This window comes from Balaenoptera borealis (assembly GCF_965194805.1).
Source record: "Balaenoptera borealis genome assembly, chromosome: 13".
NCBI classification, from domain to species: domain Eukaryota; kingdom Metazoa; phylum Chordata; class Mammalia; order Artiodactyla; family Balaenopteridae; genus Balaenoptera; species Balaenoptera borealis.
Genome location: NC_138870.1, coordinates 5,457,497 through 5,469,026, shown reverse-complemented (window position 1 = coordinate 5,469,026; position 11,530 = coordinate 5,457,497). Strand labels below are relative to the sequence as shown.

At 51.1% G+C, this 11,530-nt stretch overlaps 1 protein-coding gene across 1 annotated transcript; it reads right to left on the bottom strand.

Moving 5' to 3' along the window:
- Window positions 1–958: 958 nt before the first annotated feature.
- KCNA1 (potassium voltage-gated channel subfamily A member 1) lies at window positions 959–7,797 on the bottom strand. The gene is made up of 2 exons (XM_082349818.1): window positions 5,738–7,797; window positions 959–4,634 (listed from the first exon to the last, which is right to left on the bottom strand). Exon 1 carries the CDS (start codon window positions 7,789–7,791, stop codon window positions 6,304–6,306), a length of 1,488 nt encoding a protein of 495 aa, XP_082205944.1. The 5' UTR covers window positions 7,792–7,797; the 3' UTR covers window positions 959–4,634; window positions 5,738–6,303.
- Between the last annotated feature and the right edge of the window lie 3,733 nt (window positions 7,798–11,530).

Sequence of the window (11,530 nt, the reverse complement as noted above, 5' to 3'; positions counted from 1 at the left end):
ACTCCGAGAAACACACTCAGGGCTGTGAATGCTAGTTTACGCACTATGATTGATGTAGTTCTAGCTCTTTCTTACCCTTCTCTGTCAGAGTTCAGCCTTGCCTGTTCTCCAACCACAACAGAAAAATGATGGGCAACCTGCCCAGCCCCATGGTCTACTTTCAGTAGCCACTTCTACAGCAAAATTCATCTCCGAATCTTACAATTTGAAACTATCACAATGCTACACAATTCTAAGACGATGTACCAGCCACCCAAGGCATTTGGCATATAACAGACACCTGTCATAAAGCATGGAACCCTGTTTCCTGTGACAGCAAAGAGCTAGTATAAAATGTGATATTCACAAGGAAGAAAAGAAAACCCCTAAATCTCAAGAAGAATCAAAAGAAAATGTACCAGTGAGTAATTTAAAAAAACAGGAAAGATATGTTAACGGAGAAAAGTATACGTAAAGAACATCTAGGAATCACTTTGTTTTTCCACATCAAAATCACTAACACCACAGTGTAACCATCAAGGTATTGGATGTCAGACCACGGCACCATTACACACACACACACACACACACACACACCACTATCCTTCCTGAAAAGCTTGGGCTGTGGATGAAGAATACAGTTTCACATCAAAAACAATTTAAGCAAATATAATCAATCGCTTTAGTCCCTTGGGCCTCATTTCTTTTTTTTCTTTTCAAAGCTTGATCCCCACTGTTTGCACAGGCCAAATTCCAACAGCCTCTCCTTGGGATCCTACCTGCCCCAACGGAGAATTTATTGTCACAATTCAACCTCAGTGTATTTCCTTGTACAGAAGAAACAGTCCATGAGTTTCAAAGAAAATGAGGTTGCTTCAATTGTATCTTGGATTCACCGTGTTATTTAAAGAGACCCTCACAAGAAAGGGCTCCCGAAAGACCAGTTACACAAGAAACAAAGAACCAGTCAAGACATTCCTTGATAAGATCCTTAAAAATTATCTTTAATCGATGCCAAATATGAACAGATCATAAAGTGACAGAAGCAAGTAAAATTGCATAGATGGAAACTATGCGCTTCAATTAGGTTCTCAATTCGTAACATTCAATGTCCTCTACCCGACCTATGAAACGGTTAGGGCAGGGGAAATGCACAGTAGGTGAAAATGAGACACGTCCTTAACTCAAGGTGTCAGCAACTGGCAAACTCAAGAAATGAAATAGTGCTTTTTCAGCTTAAATGGTTTGTTGTCCTGATGGTGCACTTCAAATTAAGACTATTCCATTGGGATTTTTAACCTTGGTAAGACTTTATCTGTAAGATTAGAGGTATGTCATATAGAGCCCATGCTTTCTACCTACAGCTACTGAAAAAATGGTTCCTAAACAGTGCAGGAAAGAGAAGAAAGATATGTCTGTAAGTGTTGGAAAGGAGACAGCTTTGAACAGGAATACCTCACAAGGGATTTGGTGTTTCATTTTCCTTTCTTTCCTTACACTATTTCTCCTTCTCTGATTGTGGAACAAAACCTTTCTCTCCTCCTTGAAGTCTCATGTCATAAAAAATTAACTCCTACTCAGTCCCTAAATGAAAATCACTGCAACTCGGGCAAATCTCCTTAAAGCTAAGAGTCTTGAGGGCAGCAAGTCCTCCCCTTCACATAGGCCTGAGCTTCCCAAGAAAGCCCAGGGTCATTATGCCTAAGCAAAGAGACTGGCATTTGATGCCCTGACTTCCAAACTTTACATCTATACCCTGAATGAGTTCGCACGGTGACCCAAGGTAATGGAACAGTTGTTAACAACTCAGCTGCTGTTCGTGTCTTTACAATAAATGATAAGTAACGTACATTCTTCTAAGGTTTACCTGAGTCATGCTGGACATGGTCGTGTATACCCTGAAATTCCATGTATAAATACGAGCACTAATACACCACACGGTGGACCAGAGGCCACCTCCTGAGATGGTGATTAACTTGGGTTGTGTCGGGTTTAAAAATTTGTGTGTGTCTTCTGAAAATGAACATAAACATCAAAAGACTTCGTCCTTTCTTGAAAAAAGCAGGAAGATAAAATGGCTATTTAGCAGTTGATGTCCTAACAAGTTTGTACTCCGGATGGTTATCCCTCACCACTTCTCCCCACTGCCAGGAGTGAGCCGTTCCTGGGGAAAAAGTTGGGGATTCTTCTCTTTCTCATTTTGTTCAACCTCATCTACCAAACAAGGAACTCGATTTTTAAAAAGCATGTGTTTTGAGGCCTCCTATATTAAATGGGAGGGTTAGGAATCTATTCCTACTGGCTCTTCAGAGGTTAACTCCTTTGAAAAATCTGTAACTATGCACAACATGAAGAAGACCCTTGATGGACTGAACCAAATTTCTACTTCAAGAAATCTATTCCTCACTCACCATTTGCATGTATTTTTTCTTTATTCTCAAGTGAGTCCAGCCTCCAGAGGGGAATCTGAGCCAACCGCACAATTTCATTTTAGAGAAATGACTGTTGTGCATTAGCCGTATTCCAGAAGACTCTGCTATCGGTTTATTTGGTTTTGCTAGGCTAACTCGCTAGCACGCTCCCGATGAACCGTTTTAACTGATCATTAGAACTCAGTTCTCAAGGGGGTAGTGAGAGAGGACCGGGCACAGATGCGGAAGAGGAGATGCAAAAACAAACGGCTTTCTTGGCTACGATCTGTCTTCTTTGAATCTGAGGACAGAGGAAATGAATGTCTTTGGTCTCTCTAATTCAGATCACTCGAGCTGAGTTCACCACTTCAGAGATTCTGGGATGGCTAACAGCCCCGGGGTGACCCAGCCCCTCCACTGCCACCCTATGGAACTAGGGCCTCAATTCACCAGAAGAGCTGAGCTATGGCTATCAGCACGTCAGAAGTCTTCTCCTTCCGGAGAAAATCAGTATTCAAGACAAGAGCCGTGAAAGCTCAAGACCTAGGAAGGGGACGGGAAGGTAAAAAGCCTGATAAAATAAATACAAGGAAATCAACCAAAAAGATAGTCATTCTTCCGTAATAGGTAGTTTTGTTAAGTGCACCTTCAGGTCCACAAAAACATTTCAGCTCAGTCCTGTGCCAGGGGAAAGAGCTTTGGTAAACTCTGCATGCCTATGCTACACAGATAATTCCCGTCCTCCCCTCTAACTCACTGGGTTTTGATGAGCTACAGATGAGTAAGTGACCTCCATTTTCCCCAGACCACCCAAATCCATAAGAGAAGCTCCTCCCGTCCCAGGCAGACAGGTTCCCCGCATGCAGCACCGTTCCCTGTAACAGCACGTGCACAAGTTTCCACCCGGTGCCACGTATGGCTGTGACAGGTGAACCCGGTAGCCAAAGTGAGTCTTTTCAGTTCTGGTCCTGTTTTCTCATCCTCTGACCCATCCATCCCACAGTACCGAGCAGATTATTGCTGTTGACAGAGTGTGGCGTTTCAAGTTCGGGGTGTCCTAGACCTCAAAGGCTAAATAAAAGATCAAGATAATCCCCAGAGATGTGGGCGAGGTTGGCGTTTTCTTTCCCAACTGGAGACTAAGAAGCAGGTAGGAGAGGAAAAGCCAGGATGAGTCAAGGTTCAAGGAAACATCACAGGGAGGACTGAAAGCCCTGTGCGGACACCGTACGGCCCTTGGCCCCTGTCTTCCTTGGTGTGTGTCACGTCTGTCTTACAGATTCACAGAAGCCGCGCAGGAAAATACAACTTCCACGTTCTTTCTTTCAAAGGTGTCAGCCAGCCTGGGTGTAACTCTAGTTTCTTGGTTTACTGCCTCGCTGCTCTTTCTAGCCTAGGATGGGAGGTGGGGCGGAGTCCCAGGGAAGATTTCCAGAAGCAGCAGCGCAGGAATGAAAGGCGTTGAGCGGCAGGCAGCCACATGCTAAGTGCAGAATTGAGGATCCCCACCTTGGGTCCTTCAAAGAGCTATGAGTGCCTCCCCGTCGGTGGACGGCTGCTGGCCTCCAGAGGCCCAGGAGATGCGGCTCTCTTTCTGGTAAGCACAGGGTCCCCGCCATTCTCTGGACTGGGTGCCAGGGGCGACAGAAGTTAGATGTTCAGCCCGCGAGGTGACTGCCAGGATGGGAATCTCACAGGAGCATCCTAGGAACTAGCTGAAGGGGGGGTGGGCCAGGAGGGAAGGCCTAGGAGAGCTTACTCTGAACTGACTGTTCCCACATCCACAACGATGCCTGCAAAGATCAGACTGTCAGAGTGGCAACATGCTTCTGCAGGCAGAGGAGGAGGATGGAAATACGCCAGGACCGCGAGGCTGGACCCGAGGAAGCCTTGCTTGTCCAGAGTGACCCCTGATGGGAAACAAATTCCCCAAGAGTTTTATATTGGCTTCTGGTAGAGAAGAGGAAAAAACAAGTTCGAGGTTCGTGTCAAGTTCAAAGATGGGTCTCGGGCCCCCGTTTCCATCCCACGTCTGGCTGTCAAAGGGGCCGAGTCCAGCGGATGGCCAGAGAGACCCCTCCCGGGTCTCTCCTGTCTGGGGCGCAGGATGGCGCGGTGTCCCCGCAGTGCGAAGTGAGAGAGCGAGGGTGGAAAAAGGGAAAGCGAGATATCTGTGCCCCAGCCTTCCTCCCTTGTGTTACATAACTTCTCAGCTGTGTTAATGGAGGCACTTTCTGCAGTTCGCTGTGGGTACAGGATAAAGGCACTAAGCAACTATTAAATCAATTGGTTGCGTTTCTTCAGGGAGCCTCAGGGGGAGGGCCGAAGCCTCTGCAGACTTCAAATCATGACTGCAAAAAGAAATCAGCTCTGCTTTGGGCGCATACGATGGAGAAACGTTTTCATTTACATCTTAAGAATGCACCAAAAAACATGCAGTATTGCACCTTTGTTTGTTTGTTTGTTTGTTTTGCTTGAGTTTCTCTTCAGCTAGAAAGAATACTTGTTCTTAGGTGTTGCTATATATACCTTGATAACTTAAGTTTTCCACAGAGCTTCCCTTTAAGGGATGGGCATGTTGGTTCTCTCTCTGCCTACATCTGCACAGAAACCTGACATTTCCCTGAGCAAAGGCAGGAAAATTGACTGAGTGCCCCCCACCCCACCCCCCCATTGTTTCCTTTGGGCCCTTCATCCCACAAACTTATAATTTTTATTATTTTTTTAATGTTTTTACAATAAATTAATCATGCACTAATTAATTCAAGGTACACCTTAATCAAATCGGCCATAATGCTGAATAAGAGAACATGCTTTGAGCTCCAAAAAGTTACTGCTCCCAGCTGACTAACATAGGTACTTAAATACAGTACTTTATTTACTAATAAAAATAGTTAATAAATGAAGGAGTGCACTTTTGGTGAATGCAAATGAAGACGGATCTATTTTTAGAAGAATCGATTCCAAAGTAAGCTTATCCTCTATTGTCTGAGTTAACGTTCTCGGCATGCGATTGTAAAAGAAATTATGATCAGATTCAAACATGCTTACACTTAGTTTCATTTGTGCTCTGTTGCAATAAGGAGGCTAAGGTTTTACATCCAGTTCTGGAGGCCGGGGTTCAGGGTGCAGGACTGGTGAGAAAAGACCCATTGGGCGCATCTGCAGTTGAGAAATCTTAGCAGCACTGCAGATGGATCAATGAATTGCATTCAGTTATCATTTTTTCTTAGAGAAGAGTTTGAATCAGAAGGAAATGGGGCAGAGGGAAAAATCCCTACAGGCCAGGACCAGTATCAGATTTCTAAGGTGCTTGGTGAACCAGTCTTAAGTAATTTTTTTTTCACCTTGGAATATGCAGTTCGGTTGATCAAAATAAAAACATCTGTTCGTTGCCCGTTTCGGCTGGTGTATCATGTTGCACATAATACATCTGATGCCCCATCTTAAAATGTGCTGTGCAGTTTGCCAAGATTTCATATTGGAGTCCCATGCAAATTTTAATTTTATATTTCTAAGCGATCATCTGATTCTTAGCTAAAAGAAAGAAAGAAAAAAAATTTAAAGAAGCCACCGAGGATTAAAAACGGGGAAGCATATGAACCTCATTTTACCTAGACAAGTTCATGGACTGAGTGATTTTAAACCGGTTTTAGAAAATACACTTTCTTTTCCCATTTTTTAATAAAATGAAAATAGTTTCTCTTTTTCATGGCTCTTGAAAGCTTCGGGTTTGCCACCCCCCAGCACTGGCAATGCAACAATGCATCGACAGTTCAATAGAGCATTCAAAGACTATTTAGTAGAGTATCTACAAGGAGTGACCTGGGCCACTGGGGGTTTGGTTTGGTTTGGTCTTTTAAGTCTTTCAAGCTGCTAAGTGGGGGGCTTTTTAGTTGCTTTGCTTGGCTGTTTAAACGTCAGTCAGTAGCTTGCTCTTATTAACGCAGTTTTGGTTAGCTGCGGTGCAATTGCCAGTTCTGACATTGGCCTGTCTAAAGTGGGCTATGCTATTATTCATATCCTCTTCGATCTCCATGTACTCAGATTTGCTGAGAGTGGAGGAGCCGCGCCGACTGAGGTCACTGTCAGAGGCTAAGTTAGGGGCACTAACGTGGAGCCACTGAGCCTGCTCTTCCCCCTCAGTTTCTCGGTGGTAGAAATAGTTGAAATTGGACACGATGACAGGTACGGGCAGGGCAATTGTCAGCACACCGGCGATGGCACACAAGGAGCCCACGATCTTGCCTCCAATTGTCACAGGGTACATGTCACCATATCCTACGGTGGTCATGGACACCACCGCCCACCAGAAAGCATCGGGGATACTGGAAAAGTGCGACTCAGCTTCTTCCGCCTCGGCAAAGTACACTGCGCTAGAGAACAGTATGACCCCGATAAACAGGAAAAAGATGAGCAGCCCCAGCTCTCTCATACTGGCTTTGAGGGTCTGGCCCAGGATCTGGAGGCCCTTAGAGTGGCGGGAGAGTTTGAAGATTCTAAAAACCCTTACCAACCGGATGACCCTGAGGATGGCCAGCGAGGTGGCCTGCTCGCCTTTCTGGTTCCCCTCCTGCTCAGCTATCTCGGTGCCCAGGGTGATGAAGTAGGGGATGATGGCCACGATGTCGATGAAGTTCATGATGTTTCTGAAGAAGTCCGCCTTGCTGGGGCAGGCGAAGAAGCGCACCACCAGCTCGAAGGAGAACCAGATGATGCACAGGGTTTCCACGATGAAGAAGGGGTCCGTGAAGACGTTGACGCTGTAGACCACCGTGGTGTTGTCGAGGCGGTGGACGGTGCCCGTGAAGTCCTTGTCATCCTTCAACTCGGGCAGCGTCTCCAGGCAAAAGATGACGATGGAGATGAGGATGACCATGACGGAGACGATGGCGATGACCCGGGCGGGCCCCGAGCTCTCGGGGTACTCGAAGAGCAACCACACCTGGCGCTGGAACTCCTTCTCGGGCAGGGGGCGCTCCTCCTCCTTGATGAAGCCCTCGTCCTCCCGGAACTTCTCCATGGCCTCCTCGCCCAGCTCGTAAAACTTGATCTCTTCGGAGAACATGTCCAGCGGCACGTTGACCGGCCTCCGCAGCCGGCCCCCCGACTGGTAGTAGTAGAGGATGGCGTCGAAGCTGGGCCGGTTGCGGTCGAAGAAGTACTCGTTCCTCAGCGGGTCGAAGTAGCGCATGCGTTTCTTAGGGTTGCCCAGGAGCGTGTTGGGGAACTGCGCCAGCGTCTTGAGCTGCGTCTCGAAGCGCAGCCCGGAGATGTTGATGACCACGCGCTCGCAGCACTCGTGGTCGTCGGGCTCGGCCGGCCGCGGGTAGCTGCCGTCCTGGGGGTGGCCCGGCGCGGCCGAAGCCTCGTCCACGTTCTCTCCCGACATCACCGTCATGGTGGAGGCAGGGCGCGGCGGCGGGAGACCGGGGGCGGGCCCGGGGCGGGGAGGGGCGAGGGAGGCGGGGTGGGGGGGGACCCGCGCGCCCCCCCCACCTGCGTGCGCGGCTCCCCCGCGCTAAGGGGGCGGGGCTTCCGAGCCAGCAGGTGGAGGGATCTGCCACTCGGAGACCGTCTCCTGCACCCCGCCTGTTTCTCAGTTTGGAGTCCCCCTCGCCTGCCGCCCCGGGTGCAGCTTTTCGCCGGGGCGGGGTGGGGAGTGGGGGGAGGGGGATTGGGGGTGGCGATGGGAGGAGGGTTGGTGTTTCTTCCTGCTCCGAGGTGCCTTAACGCAGCGCCGTTCTAGCGGACCGGGCCACCGCTTCGGGGTCGCCCTGGCCTCCCTTCCCCTCCGCGAGCCCTCCTAGGACCCGGGGCAGAGCCAGCTCAGCAGATGCCCTCGCCTGCCACCCCCTCTGCTTCTCCTCGGCCCTCCCCCCTCCTTAGCCCTCTTCGCCTGCCGCCTTCTAAGCTCCCACCGGGGCAATCGATGGACGCTGCAGAGAAATAGAAAGTGATACGGGGGCAGAAGATCAGAAGCGTTCACATGGGACGGACCCACAGACACGGAAGAGCACAGACCTCTAGCTTTTTTAGAAAGCACGAGACTTTTGCTAGGGTTATCACAGACACGCAGACAGACACACGCAGACACCCGAAATCCAAGTTTGGGGCTCCTCCATCCCACTTTCCCCAATGCCCAACAGCCGATCTGTTTACAACTTCGTTAAACTAGAGATCGGAAAAGCGCCCAGGGACGCTGGCGGAGCTCCAGGTCCAGGCAGCAGCCCCGCGCCCCCGGCTCCCCTCACCCGTCGCCCCAAGCCCCACTTCTGCAGCCCCGGACTGGGGAACCCCCTACCTGGCCGGCCGGCTTGGCGCAGGGGCGGTGCTGAGTCGGCGGAGAGCCCGAGCGGGGATGCGGCAGGTCGCCTTTGCGGTACCCGGGCGCCAGCCGCGGCCGCCACGGCATCCGAGGGGCGCCGGGGCCAACGCGCCGCCCTCGCACCTCGTCCTGCTCTCCTTCAGTTGACCAGTCGCCTTACTGGGCAGCTACGGCGGAAATGTCCATCCCCGACCCCCATTCTCGCCCGTGGCCGGCCACCTGGAGACGCCGCGCTCTCTCGCTCTCTCGGGTGCGGGGAATTCCGGAGGCTGCGGGGGGCGGAAAAGCAAAATGCCACCCTCTCCCGAGCTCTGAAGCAAATGACGATGCGGAGCGCTCTCGCCCCCTCCCAACACCGTGGGAGCCCTTGATTCGATCCCGAAGGAGGCGAGCGAGCAAGGGCCTGGATCTACGTGGCTCGCAGGTCCCCTCCGCTTCCCGCACCGCGCGCGGACCTCGGCGAGGCTACGCGGCGCGCCGGGAGCCGTTCGGAGCTCCTAGTGGGGCAGGGTGCGTGCGGCCCGGGTCCGCTCGGTCCATTTCTGGGCGCTGCAAGATCAGCAGAAACCTGAGAAAGCGCCCGGAATGTGGAGCAGCGATTGGCCCACCCGGGCGTGGGTTGGGGAGGGCGGGGGAGGGCGGGGGCGAGGAGGTAGATGGAAAATAGGAGGGGGTGGCTTGGCAGAGGGGGGCTGCCACTCGGTTCCCACCCTTGCCAACACAGCTTTTTCCTTCTCCTGCCAGAAAAGCCGACCGCCAGTTCTCCTTCCCTATGGTCCACAGCCCCGCACACGCACGGTCCTCGGCCGCGACCTTTCCGGGAATTTCACATCGGAAACGGTCAGGTCCGACGCAATGCAGGCGGTGGTGTTCCTGGCACAACGACTCTGATGGGCTGGCGTTCGGCAGTCCCACAATAATCCGCTTCTCTGCGCGCTGTCCGGCCGCTCCCGCAGGGGGCCTCTGCAGGGCGGACCCAGCTTGTCCTCGCCGGCCTCGGAGAGATGCGGACTTCGGGTCGGGCTCTGCGGTTGGGGATCACCCGGGTTTGTTCTCCGTCGCGCTACTGCGAGGCAGCGGTGCTAAGAGTGTGTCCCTCTTTGACCTACGACGGGAGTTGAAGTTTTCTTGCGATCGGACTATTTTGAAATACTGAGAATGTGACTTGTGGGAAACCAAAGGCTTCGTGGGTTTATGCGCTTGTCTGCCAACTTGGTGCTAATTGGAACGAATCTGAGAAGCAAGTCGCCTGCCCACCTCCCACCCACGTCCCTCTTCCCGAAGCCTCTTTTTCCGGCCTAGGGCCTTCCCAAGGCCCCTTGCAAGGCTGGCAACTTCTCGGGGACAGGGTCCGCACGGAGGCGCAGGGCGGCAGGAGCCGGGGGCGTGCGGGGTGCCCTCGGAGTGCGGCTCCAGCTGCGCCCCTAGAGGCGCTGCGCCTTGGCGCCTGCAGCGCGAGAGAAGGCAGCCAGCAGCTCCGGTACTTCAACTGCGGCCGAGTCTCCAAGGAGGCTGCAGGAGCCCGGAGTCGCCGCCCATTGGCTCCCCGGCTGCCTTGGGACCACCCCTTCGCACCACCGCAACGGCGAAGCCTCCCGCCGACACCACCCACCTCTTTAATCAAAGCGAAAGATTGCATGCTCCCCACTCTGTTGCGGCTAGTGAGAAGCAAGGGCCTCGGCGGGCCCTGCACCGAACTGGTTAAGTCCCTCCTCCAGATAGCGACTCCAGCATTCCTTTCAGAAAAAAGAGGTATTTGTTCCCTCCACCCCTCCGGAGCCATAGCCCAGCTTTTCTTTTACAAACAATGAGTTCTCTTAAACTCCTCCTTCCCATATTAAGCGCTGCCCTTTCCCCACCTTCCAAACACATATTCCTGTACCCCACTGACTCCGCGGTTCCTTTCCTTTCCACCCTACTGCCTTATTGGAAAGAAAAAGAAAAAAACCAAAAAACAAAAAACCACGAAGCTCTGCATTGCAATACTGTCAAGTCCCTTGTTTTTTTTTGCTGCTGCTGCAGCCCTGAGAACACCCTACTACTAGATGTGATAAACATTTTCAGACCCTGTCCTAGCAATACGGGGCTTCCTACTCCACTCCTGTACCTCCCTCTGCCTGTAGCCCCCCTCCTTCTTTTAAAGGTTTCTGAGACTGTCATCTCCCCAACCTCATGTGGATGCACTTGCCCTGATTCAGCACTGGGAGGTTGCCTTACTAGAAGAGATTTACAGACTGGATGAGATCCCAGGTTCCTAAACCCAGGGGGTTATTAGGGCGCACAATAAGATCAGGAGGTTTTCAACATCCCTGGAAGATGTCTTTAGAGCCGGACTGGACCTCCATGGAATTGGAAGAAATTTGCTGAGCTAGGAACTCATCATTCTTGATGCAAGCCCGCCATTGGTAAGGGTCTGAAGGTATTTATTTATTCAACAATTTGCTTAGCTCCAGCTATGTGTCAGCCAAATTCTAGCACTGGAGACATAGTAATAACTAAGACATGAGGTCCCAGACCCCTTGGAGCTCACATTCTTGTGGGAGAGACAGACAATTAACAAATAAACCATTGTATATATGTACCACATCTTCTTTATCCATTCATCTGTCGATGGACACTTAGGTTATTTCCATGTCTTGGCTATTGTGAATAGTGCTGCTATGAACATAGGGTGCGTGTGTCTTTTCGAATGAAGTTTTGTCTGGATGTATGCAATGGAATACGACTCAGCCATAAAAGAGAAATGAAATCATGCCATTTGCAGCAACATGGATGGACCTAGAGATGACCACGCTAAGTGAAGTAAGTCAGA

Excerpts from the sequence above, each read along its gene's own strand:
- KCNA1 (XM_082349818.1), bottom strand. The coding sequence starts at position 7,791 with ATGACGGTGATGTCGGGAGAGAACGTGGACGAGGCTTCGGCCGCGCCG.